Source organism: Danio aesculapii, chromosome 21 (assembly GCF_903798145.1).
Source record: "Danio aesculapii chromosome 21, fDanAes4.1, whole genome shotgun sequence".
Lineage (NCBI taxonomy): Eukaryota > Metazoa > Chordata > Actinopteri > Cypriniformes > Danionidae > Danio > Danio aesculapii.
The window spans coordinates 713,760-729,838 of record NC_079455.1 but is presented as its reverse complement, the minus strand read 5'-3'; the positions used below and the strand labels follow the sequence as shown (position 1 = coordinate 729,838).

Genomic DNA, 16,079 nt, shown 5'->3' with positions numbered 1-16,079 from the left:
CCGGCGCGCGCGCAGTACAGCCGCCGCGTTTTGACTGGGGTTGCCAAGTGCTCGATTTTCCGTCATAACCCCGCTATGTTATCAGTGTGATACAGTGCTCAGCATAAGTGAGCACACCCCATTTTACAAAATGAATATTTTTATCAATTTCTCAGTAAATGTAGGCAATGTATATTGGTGCATTTAAACAACACTGATTTATTAAACAGATATATTTATTAAAATAATAGTTTGGTCACCAAATATATTTAGAAATTGGAGGATAATACAGTTAAATTCAAGCAAAATGTTGCAAAAATAAATTACAACCTACAAAATTTCAATTAAATTTGTCCATTTTCTTGCCTCCGTAGATTTTTTTCTCTTTTTTTTTTATTTGTTTTTAAAAAACTATGTAAATTAGACTATGCAGGCAATGTTTCATCTCATTATCACAAAACATTATCATACTGATCAGTTTCTAGAAAACTGCATTAAGGTCAGTGTAAGCAGCATTAATTACAGCAGCGGTGTTTGTTTAGACATGCCCTGTATCAATTATCAGCCGATATTGAATTACGGTTTATTGGATATATGGAGGGAATAAGCTGCAGGTCTTTTGAATAATTCATTTCCATCAGAAAAAAAGCATCATAACCTTGCAAATACAATGAGCCAATGTTTTTCTGCAGCAGCAAAGTTTATAAACCGCACATAGCAACAGCACTGCCTGTTGATGTTAGGTTGATTACATAATTATGTTCTATTGTGTCATATAGAAGTTATTAATGATAAAAAATATTAGCAAAAAAATCACCTTTGGAGATTGACATATAGTAGTTTTTTTAATCTTGTGTTACTCCTGAAATGTTGGACAGTTTGGACAGTTCAATATTAAATAGATAAAATCCATGTACAATAAAACTCAATTAAATTGAAGTAGCTAATACAGTATATAGTGCTGTATCCAATTAACCAATATTAGACTTGGCTGAAAGTTAATCAGTTTTCACTAAATTAAGTAAATAATTAATTAATTAAAATAAATTAAAATAAACTATTAAAATGTAAACTTTTTATAGTTTATTTAAAATAATTTTTTTATATTTAAATTATATTATAAAAAAAATAAAAACTATAAAAAATAATTTAAATATATAAGAATTTGTAAATATATAAAATCTAAAACAAATAAAAATAAATAAATATAAAAACTATAAAAAATTATTAAAATATATAAATATTAGTAAATATAACTAATATATATTTAAAACAAATAAAAAATAAACATAAAAAATACATAAAAACTATAAGAAATTAAAATATATAAATATTAGTAAGTCTAACTAATATATATTTAGAACAAATAAAAAAAATAAAATAAATAATATTAAATAAAAATACCTTTAAAATAGATCCAAACATATAATAAATTAATAAAATAAAATATCTAAAAATAAAACAAATAAAAAAATATATAAAACTATGTAATATATATATATATATATATATACACACACACACACACACACACACACACACACACACACACATACATACATACATACATACATACGTATACTATTTAAGTCAGAATTATTAGCCCGGTTTATTTTTTCCCCCAGTAACTGATGTCTTTTCTCTTTGTCATGATGACAGCACATAATATTAGACTAGATATTCTTCAAGACACTAGTATTCAGCTTAAAGTGAACATTCAAAGGCTTAACTGGGTTAACTAGGGTAATTGGGTTAACTAGGCAGGTTAGGGTAATTAGGCAAGTTATTGTATAATGATGGTTTGTTCTGTAGACCATTGAAAACAAATATAGCTTAAAGGGGCTAATAATACTGACATTAAAATGGATTTTAAACAATTAAAACTGCTTTTATTCTAGCCAAAATAAAACAAATAAGACTTTCTCCAGAAGAAAAAAAATAGTATCAGACACATTCTGAACATTTCCTTGCTCTGTTAAACATCATTTGGGAAATACATATATAAAAAAAAAAGAAAATTTCAGAGGGCGGCTAATATATATATATATATATATATATATATATATATATATATATATATATATATATAAATTACAGATTCTATCAGTCTACACCTATAGTTTTCAAAAATATTAATCTTTATAAACAAAACTTACTGCATGCAAAGAGGCTAATTTTCCCACAGAACACAACACAGCGCAGTCCAGTAGGTGTGATACAGGTCGAATGTTTTATTCAACGTAAGGAAGGACTCCATCCTGCTAAATCCACAGCTTCCTAATCCTACATTTAACAATGGAAGACAAGCCTACATCCAGCTCTGCACATCGCTAGTGCTCTTCCCGACACACACTTCTGTTTTCAGGAGCTCTGCACGGACGCTACAGGCAGTATGCAGCGCTAAAACAATGACACACATGTGGATTACTCTCACACACACACCAGACAGAGACATGAGACGCACCCAAAAGTGTGGAATCTACCATAAAGAGCTGCAAGGTCTCTTTCTGAAGATCGGGAATGTCAATCTAGTGTTTTCTGATGTAAACTTCCACAAAAAAATGAACATCTGTAAAGTATTGAACACTGAAATAAATAACGCAGAGTGTGTTGAAGAAAATACTTGTCATAAACCAGGGAACGCTCTTCTCTAATAGTGTTTCTCTCTGGAAAAGTGAGCCGCTGCTAATGCATAAATGTCTCCAGGGATACAGTGTGTGTTCTTGCTCAGGAGAAATAAGGTGTGTGAGGATATGGGGATAGAAAATAAAGTGTGTGATATCGAATGGCGTCAGGATTGGAGCAATCCGCAGCTTCTTACGCCTCAAACTCCAGACCCAGACCCATCTTGTGGCCTCCTGCGTTAATGTTCTTGCCATCCAGAAGAGCAGAAAGGGTCAGTTTAATACCTGAAAGCAGAACAGAGACATTGGAGAATGAATCCAGCAGATACTACACTGTAGATATCATTAAACTATCATTTACACTTGGACATACACACACCGGCCACTTTATTAGGTACACCTGTCCAACTACTCGTTAACGCAAATGTCTAATCAGCCAATCACATTGCAGCAACTCAATGCATTTAGGCATGTAGACATGATCAAGACGATCTGCTGCAGTTCAAAGCGAGCATCAGAATGGGGAAGAAAGGGGATTTAAGAGACTTTGAAGCGGAGTTTGGTGAACCGATGACCTTCATGGCCAATCACAGTCATTTCTGTTGAGCACGTGAACACATTGGCAAATCAGCAGTGTTTAAGAACGAGCTCCACAGCGCCCAAATGTGAGGGAAATGGACGTTTTTAAAATTTCAGTACTGATAAGTATTGAATTCCAGTATAGCGACAACTATTTCTGCAATAATAATATTCCAAATTTGAAGTAGATATCTCAAAAAATTAGCTTTCAGTAAGATTTAGTTTGGCTGCAGTACCAGACAAGACCACTGGGTGACAATGAGTTTACATTGATGACCATACAAAAGTGCCCCCCTGTGTTTGGAGAAGTATGAACCGTATTTTTTCATACTTTGCACAATATTTATTTACGTTTTAATGCCATTCCAGCAGCATTGGCTATATTCATATTCAAACCCTATACTAAATATACAACATACAATCATATTGGTTTCTTAATAAACATTCATTGTAGAAAAAACATCAAAATAACAGCACTGAAGAGAGTCATATGCAATCTTTCAGTTTGTTTATTGATAAATATTCTAAAACGCCTCCAGAAGACACCTTTTCAAACATTTCCCTTAAAATATCTCCCGAATAAAAACACAGATTCAATTAAAATGTGTTATTGTCCTAATATTCTGACATAAGCCACAGATAGGTTTTTCTTGCCCTTTCAAAAAATAGTCGAAGTCTTGAGTGTCCGATTCTACATCTCGTGCGTTCAACCTGATGAAGTCTAATTCCAAAATGCTAATTATTTCTCTCACTTTCACACAGTTTCTACATTCATCCCACTCCGTTTCTCATTAATATACAGAATTAAAGCCGGTTTAGGACAATATCTGTAAAGTAGACATACAGCTCTAAAGTAATACGGGCATTATGGTGGTATTTGATTTGAATTTAGCCTCTACAAAACATGTGAAAACCATCTAAACACGAGGTAAATGTGGATTGCTGTAGCGAAGTAATGCTCTAGAACTCTGAGCTTCCTTATTAATATGACTTAATATCATGATTGCTTTATGTTTAGACTACAATATCATGGTTTAAAAATGTAACCACGGTGGCTCAGTGGTTAGCACTGTGACCTCAAAGCAAGAAGGTCGCTGGTTCGAGTCCCGGCTGGGTCAGTTGGCATTTCTGGGTGGAGTTTGCATGTTCTCCCCGTGTTGGCGTGGGTTTCCTCCGGGTGCTCCGGTTTCCCCCACAGTCCAAACACATGCACTATAGGGGAATTGATCAACTAAATTGGCTGTAGTGTGTGTATCCCAGTACTTGGTTGCAGCTGGAAGGGCATCTGCTGCATAAAACATATGCTTGAATAGTTGGCGGTTCATTCTGCTGTGGCGACCCCTGATTAATAAAGGGACTAAGCTAAAGGAAAATTAATGAAATAAAAAAAAAATGTTCCACAGGTTGTCAAGTGACAGTAAATGTGTTTTAATCCATTACTATTGATGGAAATCCGTCATAGCAATGTAAAACTTTAATCCATGATACTTTCAATAATATCTACACACACTTACCAGGCTTCAGAGTTTGAGTGTATCCCAGCCCGACGAGGCTTGAATTATTCACTTTGGCCTGTGAGACAGAAAAAAAAGTGCTGTTGAATATAAATGCAGTAGTTCTAGTTTCCCTTCAACAGTCATGATTTTCCCCAGAGTCTGCAGTGATGAAGGAATATCTAGAGCTGTGGCCTGAAATCACATCAAGTGATAATTCTGAGATGTTGTGGTGGTCTGGCAGTGTTATTTACCCTGGGGGTCATCAGACCAGATTTTATGGTGACTTTTCTCAAAATCTGCAGCAATATTTGCAGTACATGTGCCTCTAAAGACCGATTATTGGGAGATTCAGAGCATTCTAGTAGTCTGTACTAGTCTAACACATGATTATGGAAATAATAAGGATCATTCCTTTACATTTGTTCGCCAAATTTGAAAGCTATAAAATTAAAAAAATATGTATAAAAATCAAATAAAAATGCTTCAATACTTTTTAATCTAATTAATTTTTGTATTGTTTATTTATTTAATTTCCAAATGCATTGCGATTCTCTCTTGAATGAAGTCTAAGCTTAATTTTTAACCAGCAGGTGGCGCTGTATGGTGCAGGTGTGGCAGAAATGCCAAAGTGCATTTGGCCTAATACAGTGCACTACTCAGCCAAACACATGCACACACCTATTCATGAGCATTTCAGCGCGCTGATAAATAAATAAATAAATAAATAAATAATAAATGCACCAAAATATATTGTCTATATTCACTGAGAGATGGATAAAAATATCACAATGGGGTGTACTCCTATATGCAGAGCACTATAGATGTATGCATGTTTATGGAAATAAATAATAATAGTAAATCGATTTCTTGATTTGACTCTTCTTCACGGGTTCAGTTACATCATGCTATTTATATAATATTATGACCGTTCATTAGACAAACTAATAAAAGTGTATCTCCTGTAACTCTGATGGTGATCACGCACCGAGAAGGCTGCGTCGCTGTCGATCTGGTATTTGGCTGCGATGCCGAAGCGAGTGTTGCTGTTCCCGGCGGTCCAGGCCAGATTCACCGCCGTCTCCAGATTATCGTTCACCTTCTGGTAGATGGAGCCGCCGAACTCTGTGCCGTCATTCCTGATATTAAAACACAGCATTCACATTAATTTCTGCATTCAAACCAGGGTGATGAATACTGTAAAAACACCACACTGACATATTAAATAAAATACAACAACTAAAAACTTAATCATCTATTTTTTGATGAAAAAGATTTTTCTAATTAGTTAGATGGACAACAAAACATCATTCTACCGGCTCATTTACAACTGTATAATAAAAAAATCTGGATTGATTAAAAATAAATAAAGAAAACTTCTATTTTGTTTTAAATAAAAATAGGTGATAATAGAAAAATAAGGTAAAATAAATATAAAAAATAATAAATAAATAAATAAATAAATATAAAAAATAATAAATAAATAAATAAATATAAAAAAATAATAAATAAATATAAAAAAATAATAAATAAATATAAAAAAATAATAAATAAATATAAAAAAATAATAAATAAATAAATAAATAAATAAATAAATAAATAAATAAATAAATAAATAAATATATATATATATATATATATATATATATATATATATATATATATATATATATATATATATATATATATATATATATATATATATATATATATATATATATATATATATATATGTATGTATGTATGTATGTATGTATATATATAAACTATTGAACAACACCCTTTATGGTTATATATATATATATAGTAAAATATAAGAAATAAAAAAACTGAATTGATGCAGAATCCTGATTTATCACAATATTTTTTAGATTTGATTTATCGCCACAGCTTTAAATGCATCTGAAAGCTGTGCTTTAATTATTACTGTTGTTGGTATATTTAATATTATATTATTTAATATTATAATTAACAGTATTATTGAATTTTAATTCAAATGTGATTATATATTACAGTAATTAACATTATATTAAAATCATATTATAATTAATAATATATTAAACTATTAATAATATTAATAATAATAATAATAAACGTATAATTATTAACTGCAGCCATGTATATTCATATCAGGAATTAATAATTCTTCTCTTTGGTTTCTTAATGGATGGAAACGCTGCTTTATTCACTAATTTATGCGATAATCCAGTTTTGTGCATAAATCTAATTCACATCATTGAATGGGAACACTGCTAATATTATGTGGTGTAAGAATATGAGGAATGGGTCGATTTGTGACTGCATAGTTTTCTTTTTTACTGTACAATAAATGAAAAGCGCTGATGGAATATTCCCAGCAGCACAAACACGGCTTCAGCCTCCCAGACCTGCGTCTCCTGATATAAACAAGCATCAGTGTACAGCAAAGCTCTTGATAAATCCAATCTCCAGGGAATAAAGCTACACATAAATAACCCTCCTGTCTAACCTTGAGACTGGAAACACAGCAGGTTTGCCTTCAGATTGTCCTACAGATGGGCCAGATCTTATCATTGGCAATACCTGTAAAACGATACCAAATCTGACTTGTCATAATAAGAATAAAATCTATAATTGGTCTGTGCTATTAGCCATCACAGTAGTACGCAAGCGGTTTGTTTTGAGCCTGTTTACAAAAAGAAATGTACTCACACACATTCAAATCAGGGCCTTCAGTCGAGTGTTAGAAATAACTCATTTGTGAGCAAACATGGTTTAAAATCATAGAATTGGATATTATAATCATATTTTATTTGTTTTGGGGGGGTTTTAACAGTTCCAGGACTTATTTTTGTCTCTCAGTAGATTGGCTTCATTTAATTATTGTCAATAACATCGTTATCGCAATAAACAACAGAAAATATCGTCCCTATCTAGTACACACACAAGAGCTGCACAATAGATTGCAAAATTATCCTTATCAGACATGTTTGATTACATTTATTTTATGCATTGTTATTCACCTAAATTTGACCAATCAGATAGGGCCTTACTATCTTAAGCCCCGCCTTCCCAGTAGCTGCTGTTCTGTTATTGGCTGGAGCAGCCCAAAGCTGAACACAAAGAGTCAGAATATCTGTGCAGGTCTTCACTCCTTCACTCCTTCATCCACTGGTGGTGGATGAGGAGATTCCCCTTAATGTGTAAAGCACTTTGAGTGCCCAGAAAAGCGATATATACATGTAAGGAATTATTATTATTGTTATTCATAGTGTTTTAAAGACTAAATATTTGCAGCTCGATCATATTACAACTATTCAGAACTGAAAAATGGCTATTTACTTGATCTTTTTAAATCTCTTTAAATATGTAAATGATTTAAAAACACAACATTTTCTAGGGAAGCATTACACCGTAGGAACTATCGTTAACTCAACACTCAACAACAACAATCGCATGTTTTTCAGCATCACCCATCGCTCATACGTACACATTGGTGTGGAGCTGGAACTCGTCGGTCTTGTATCCCACAGCGAAGTTGCTCTGCGTGATGCGGTTCCTGCCGGCCTCGAAGGTCATCTGGTACCCCGCGAGCCACCCGTCCAACCCCAGCACCAGCGCCCCGTGTACCGCCGTCCCGTTGATGTCGTAGTCCACATCACAGCCCAGGTTAATGTGCTCGCGCTGGTAACTGCTCTTGATCTTACCACTCTTCTTCCTGCGGGACACCAGCAGCAGCGTCAGAGGACATGAATGCTCATCATTTAACACATTTTGTGAATTTAAAGGGGAGCTATCATTTAAAAATCACTTTTAAACACAGTTGTGTGTCAGCAGTGTGTGAGTATATCCAGCCTCTACAGGTAAACATTCATTAATTGTATTTATTATAATCAGACTTAATTAAATCAGTTTGCAGAAACACTTTGATTGACATTCTCCCTTTGTATGATGTCATCAGAGGGGGAAAGCCCCGCCCACTAGTCCCAATCTCTCCCTCATTAGCATAAGAGGTTAGTCTTGATTCTGAATCTGTCACTATGGTGACACACAGCCGTCTGTAGCTCCGCCCTCTTCTGAAGAGAGCAGAATCTCATTTGAATTTAAAGCGACAGTCACCAAAACCCCACAGTTAGAATCAAAGCCTGAACGGGCAGCAGACACTTGTTTAACATCTTGTAAAAAAGGGGCATAATATATATATATATATATATATATATATATATATATATATATATATATATATATATATATATATATATATATAGTTGAAGACTAAATTATTAGCACAATTATTTTTCAAATATTTCACAAAGCAAGGACTTTTTTCACAGTATTTCCTGTAACATTTCTCCTGAATTATTCGTTTTCATTGGCTGTAATTTTTATATAGCGCTTTTAAAAGTTAAGCTCTTTACATATATATTTACATCCATAAATAACTAGACAAATAACAAAGCAATAATAATGAAAACAAAGACATTTTTTAAATAACGTTGGGTTTTTTTTTTTTCATCACATTAAACCCTCAGAATATCTGAGGGCAGAGTTTCCCAAATTAAGTGCCAATGTGAAGACTGCTTGAACCACCATAGATTTTTATGAAGGTCATCGGTTTACAACTCTTTACTGAGCGCGAACACAGATACACGGACACTGGAGCGTTTCAAAGTCAAAGCGTAGATCAGTGCATCCCTTTAAAAACACACTCAAATGTTAGTATGAAATTAACGTTTATACCGATTGGTACTGAACTCGATCATCTATCTATCCATTAAAAAATAAATACATCAAATAAATAAACAAATAGAGTGAATAAACACGTACCCAGTGTTTGGAGAAAAGGAGGAGTCGAATGTGAGCTTCAGCCCTTTGGTCAGCTGAAAGATAAAGCAGGTGATGGTGACTGTCAGGAGTGTGTCTGTAGTGTTCTAGAGCTGCACAATACATCAACTCAGCATCAATATCAGCATCCACACTCGCTGACAAAACTAATTTCTGGGAGATCAACAAGACAATAACCCAAAATACACCAGTAAGCGAGCAGCAACTTCCAGACCAACAAGATTAACAATATGGAGTGGCCAGCCCAGTGTCCAGACCTTAACCCAATAGAAACTTCTGGGCTGACTTCAAAAATGCTGTTTTTGATGCAATACCAAGAAATGCAGAGGAATTGTGGTGTAGTACAATCATCCTGAGCTGGCAGACCTGTTTAAAAGTGCCAGAAATTGGTCCACACTATGCAACACAGATGTGGAGCAGTTTCAGAAACCATGGATGTACAACCAAATATTAGTTCAGTGATACACTAGGAAACTAAATGTTCAATCATTTTGCAGTAAATATAGTATATCTTGTCACTTTCTGTAAAGTAATAAGACATTAACCATTATTTTCCCAATTTCCCAGTGTTCCCAATGCGTTTGTCTGTACTAATATAAGTCATAAGGATTTACTTTTTTTTTCAAAACATTGCTATTATTTTTAACAATTGTGTGTATATAATTACAAATGAAATAAAAATATAAATAAAAATAAAATAAATTGAAATGATAAAAAAATTAAAATAATAATAATAATATAATAATAATAATAATAATTTTAAATAAATTAAATTGTAAAAAAATTAAAAGTAAATAATTTTCTTTAAATAAAAAAAAACAATAATATTGAATAAAATAAATAATTTGCAGAAAAACAAGTCTGATTTTTCCAACATTGTGCAGCCCTAGTGTGTTCGGGTGTTCTCGGTCTGACCTGGTCCTCCAGGGTGATCTCTGTGCCCAGAGTGTTGTCCGTGTTCCACTTCTCAGTGAAGGTCAGGCCGTGTTCAGCCCACTTGTACTTGGTCTCCAGAGTTCCTGCTACTTTACTGGTCTCTGTGTTGGCCGAGCCGGAACTCTTGAACTCCTGCAGTAAAAAGAGGAACAGATGATCTCAATCAGAAACATCACTGCAGCACTCACACGCTTTACAACATCTGTATACATAAATACACTTTCATCAGCAGCATGTATGATTTACACCTACTGGTTAAATTGGGTATTGCAGTGCAGATTCAAAATATTAGAGAGGGTTTTTTCACCAGGCCACTCTTCCAATGAGATGCGTTTGTAGGTTGCCAGATTGACAACATACGCAGAGCAAACGTGCCTGATGATTAAGCCTTACACTATTAGTGATCAGCTAATGTTTATGTTTGCAGTATTTTTATAATTTGCTAATTAAAGAATAAATAAATAAAAATTCCTCCAAGTGCTCTGGTTTCCCCCACAAGTCCAAGGACACGCATAGTGAATTGGGTAAGCTAAAATGTTCGTAGTTTGAGTGTAAATGGGTATGGATGTTTCCCAGAGATGGGTTGCAGCTGGAAGGGGATCCACTGCGTAAAACATATGCTGGATGAGTTGGCGGTTCATTCCGCTGTGGCGACCCCAAATAAATAAAGGGACTAAGCCGAAAAGAAAATGAATCAATTAAAAAAACACCTCATGTGTATTTTTATAACTCAGAGTCTGGGTCATTTCAGAGGCTGCTTCTGTCCTCCAAAGGGCACATACACAGCTGTGTCCGCAGTGAAGCCTTTAAGACTGAAATTTAATGCTGTGTGTTTTCCACCAAGGCAACCCCAGGTGCTGTAATACAATTGGCTAAACTGGCAATGGGCGGAGTTACAGATCAAAGCAGAGACAGGCATTCCGAAATGGAACGCGCATTCTCAAAGCAGAATAAAGGACTTCAGCATCGATGTTCAGATGAACTAATGTTCACTTAACATGCTTCATAAATACAAAAGTACCTAAATATATTAGCAGATGCGTTAGAAGACTCAAAAAATATACATACAGCAGCTTTAAGTTGCCACCAAGCATGAAAGAGCTTAAAAGACATCTAAAACACAGACTTCTTGGATAAAACAAACTTGTGCTGTTAGCTGAAAATTAGGGATATACCGATCCAACACTCAGATCAGATATTGGCCTCGGTGCTGCATTTCATGTTAAAGACACGGTTCAAACAAAAATGTACCGTCTCCCATCTACTCATTATATTCAAAGCAGTTTTGAGTTTCTTCTGTTGAACACAAATGAAGACATTCTGAAGAATGCTGGAAAAAACATCCACCGACATGGTATGTTTGCTCTTACAATGGATATTAATGGCTGCTTTTTTCCCAGCATTCTTCAGAATTTCTTCATTTGTGTTCAGCAGAAGAAACTCAAAAGGTTTAGAACCACTTGAGTGTGATAAATGATGAAATGTTCATTCCTAAGCTCAGCAGAAAGGCAGTGTTGCTGACTGTGTTCATGATGTGAAGAAATCCAGCGGCTACTCACCAGTCCATTCTCTGACCTCGTTTTCAAGTCCAGTTTAATGAGACCGAAACCTGCACATGACAGAAACCAACATCACTGACACACACACCACAACACACAGCCTTTATGGCTTTGCATTTAGTTACTTGTTTGCACATTTAGCATATATTTACGTTTGTTTTGTGCCTCAAAACATGCTTACTAGACACTGTGATCGTGAGTGTGACATGAGAACGTCCTCATTGCATATTAACACACTGAACATTATAACTGGAATTTATAAACAATTCCCCATACTCATTTTAAGTACATTATAGATAAGTAATTTGTTTGTTTCATATATTTGTTTCAACCATTAATCATTTAGAAATGTTTGCAAGAGTCTCAGTACCCGTCTGTTCAACTTATGACTAAATCTAAACAGTCATTAGTTTCTATTAAAAAACATATACATCTCTGGTTTGTCGTTTTGTTTGATGATCTGGTTCACAAGATTCTTGTTTCGAGCTTCAGAGTGTTTATTAAGGGTGGATAGTGCACATCAATGCTCCCTGATTTTCACAGTGCATCTTTTAAGGACACAAACAATTCAGGCTTCATTCCAGTGCAAGTTTAACATGCCCTCGCTCCCTCAGATGTACATCTCCGATTACGTCACACAAGTGTCCACTAGTGGCGGAGTATCTGAATGGGTTTAATTGCAATGCCCTAAACCCTTGAGAACTAAACTGTTGTGACATCACAATTGCATTGCATACTGGGACATATAGGTGCTGGACTGGACATAAGAAGCAGACTCTGTATGTCCATGTACACTTCCCTCGTTCAGTTAATGAAGTGGAGCGCACTTCAAAAACACCGTTGAGGATTCCCCAGAGGGAACAAGTGAAGAGAATTAGCAAATTCAGTCTCTATCCGGGTCACGGCACCAAAACTGCTGGAAATTTGTGATTTCAGTCTCTATCTGGGTCACGGCACCAAAACGGTTGAAAATGTGTGCTTTCAGTCTCTAGCTGGGTCATTTCAGTCTTTAACCGGGTCACGGCACCAAAACTTTAGGAAATTTGTAATTTAAGTCTCTATCCGGGTCATGGCACCAAAACTTTAGGAAATTTGTAATTTAAGTCTCTATCCGGGTCACGACACCAAAACTGTTGAAAATGGGTGCTTTCAGTCTCTAGCTGGGTCATTTCAGTCTTTAACCGGGTCATGGCACCAAAACTATTGGAAATTTGTGATTTCAGTCTCTATCCGGGTCACGGCACCAAAATTGTTGGAAATTTGTAATTTCAGCCTCTAGCTGGGTCATTTCAGTCTTTAACTGGATCACGGCACCAAAACTATTGGAAATGTGTGATTTCAGTCTCTTTCTGGGTCACGGCACCAAAACTGTTGAAAATTTGTGATTTTAGTCCCTATCCGGGTCACTTATTCCCACAAGACAGCACTCAAAGTGGCTAACATCCTGATCAGTGCACTGACTAGTGAAGAGTGGATTGAGACGCAGCCACTGATCTCTCAGAGGACATGTGAGAACAGTGCGCTTACCATATCCTTTGGTGAAGATGTCTCTGGCAGATTTGCCCAGATCCACATATGTGGGAGGAACAGCCATAGTCTGAGAGAGAGAGAGAATATATTTATTTATTTATTTTAAGAAACAATTTATTCCAAATAATCAGTTTGCAAACTTTACATTATACACTTAAGAGCAAAAGAGGGGAAAAGGATAAGTTGTTCATAATCTAATGTTGTTTTGAAGTCATACTTGCATGCAGTTTCAGACCCAATATTAAAGCAGCGGTAAACAATATAGAGACTGTAGTGCTCATAATAGTACATCATCATGATTAATCTGCATTCACCTTTTTAAATTCTGCTTAAGTATTTTATTAAACACCATAGTCTAAATGTGAGAATATAAAACCAAATGTCCCTCAATCATCAGCACTATTGGACTGTCTGTAAGCAATGTTGTACTTTGAATGTCATTGACTGCTAATATGATTTCCCCATTTAGAATTTGCAAAGAATATTTTTCTGCGTTTATATTATAAATGAGAAAGTCTGAACATGTGAATAACCAACTTTACCTCAGTACAGTAAAATGTGGTGTATTAAAGCATGACATACCATAAAGTTGTAGAAAATGGAGCTAATAATGCCTATTTAATGCACAGCACGCATCAACTTTACTAAATACTGCTTGAAATGTGTAGCATACCGTGACCTAATATCGAGGTGTGTAACATGACGATTATTGACAATAAACGATTCTAAACTGATGCTACACATCTCCAAAACGACACATTAGCACTCAAATTACTGAGGTAAAGTTGGTTTATAATCACTCATTCAGACTTAGCCCATTCAATAAAACAGTATAGAAGATTTTAAAATACTAACATAGATTAATTATAATGATGTACTGTCATGAGTGTGTTCAAAGACACTATATTGTTACCACTACTTTAAATATTGGGTCTAAAATCGCACGTAAGAATATATTCATCACATTAACGTAATATTAACGTAACATTACATTAACATTACATTAACGTTGGCACTCTTTCACTGACTGTCAACAATGTTGTGCCTTGATAGTCATTGGCTGATAGTATAATTTCACTATTTAGAGTTTGAAAAGAATACTTTTCTGAAATTATATTAAAATATTGAAAGAATATAAAACTATACCTCAATACTTTAGTATCGCGTTACGTAACGAATCAGGACATTATAGGTGACAGAACATCACCTTGCCCTAAAGCTAACCAACTCCAAAACGACAAATGATGATTACAACGAGGACTGTCCCTGACACACACCTTACTGATTCACGCGAATATTTCTACACACACACACACACACACACACACACACACACGCATGTGAACGTGCGGAGATGAGCAGGGGCAGCCAGTGCGCATGCCCGCGGCTCAATGGCGCAGCTTTAGGCCACTGCTGTATCAGAGGACGAGCCCAAAAATCACTCAATATATACAACATTTCTCCCTCAACGCGATCTCAATCATCAGCTCCTGCAGTCGAGGTGTAAATGCAGAGGATAAACTCCTTAAAGGTGATCTGACAGATATCCGATGGTCGGGCGCGTGCATTACAGCAGGCCGTGCTCTCCTCAGTGATGCTCACAGATATGTACACACAAATATAGATATATGCACGTATATATACATCTGTATGAGTGATGCTCTGCTCTTCAGACTCACTGTGTGTGTAGAATGTGCCCTCACACTGCTGCAGGTGCAGTGTAACGCTAGATAAAGTGTAGATGTGGACTCACCTCTGTGTGGATGGAGAGGACAGCAGCTCAGCCGACAGTGGAGAGGAGAGACGTGCGCGCGCACACGCCGGAGTGACGCAAGAGCGCCGCGCACGCAGACACCCGCGTCATCACGGCAGATTCACAGCAGCTGAGCATCATCATCGTAAGCCAAATATTTTTAAAAAGGTTTTTGGTTTGTAAATTTACATTCATTCATATACACTTTTGTTAATAATATAAGACGATTAAGATTTTGTTTCATGTAAAGTTTCTATTTGCAATTAGCAAAACCAAACAAAACATTTCCCACAGTAAGGAGAAGTCTTCATCGACGTTCTCAATTACAAAAAGGGAAAAACCTTTCCAAAGTAAGGAACAAAAACCTTTGCTTACGAAAGGAGCAGTTTGTATTGAAATCTTAATAAAGTATTGACTGGTTATGTACGATGGATAATTATCAAAGAAACTTTTTTTATCTTATTTGTAACTACGTAGGTATTGCGAAAGAGCCTTATTTTTTTCCAGTCAATATCAAGAGCAAAAAAGTTCCAATAAAACAACATTTAAACTATTCTAACTCAATTACAAAACATTAACAACTGAAATGTGTAAATTATATTCTTTAAAGGGCACCTATGGTGAAAAATCTACATTTAAAGCTGTTTGGACAGACATGTGTGTAGATGTAGTGTATAGACCGTCATATTAGGGTGATACCCCCACCACCACCAATATTGATTGACAGCTGCGCGTATTGACATGTCCAGGTAGTCACGTGTATAATCATATAAACAATACCAGATGTGCGCAAAGCAACCGG

At 35.2% G+C, this 16,079-nt stretch overlaps 1 protein-coding gene across 1 annotated transcript; it reads right to left on the bottom strand.

The window, feature by feature from the left end:
- Window positions 1-2,190: 2,190 nt before the first annotated feature.
- Window positions 2,191-15,352, bottom strand: vdac1 (voltage-dependent anion channel 1). The gene is made up of 9 exons (XM_056446751.1): window positions 15,278-15,352; window positions 13,522-13,591; window positions 11,995-12,044; window positions 10,415-10,567; window positions 9,482-9,534; window positions 8,145-8,372; window positions 5,664-5,814; window positions 4,697-4,754; window positions 2,191-2,888 (listed from the first exon to the last, which is right to left on the bottom strand). Exons 2-9 carry the CDS (start codon window positions 13,586-13,588, stop codon window positions 2,797-2,799), a joined length of 852 nt encoding a protein of 283 aa, XP_056302726.1. The 5' UTR covers window positions 13,589-13,591; window positions 15,278-15,352; the 3' UTR covers window positions 2,191-2,796.
- Between the last annotated feature and the right edge of the window lie 727 nt (window positions 15,353-16,079).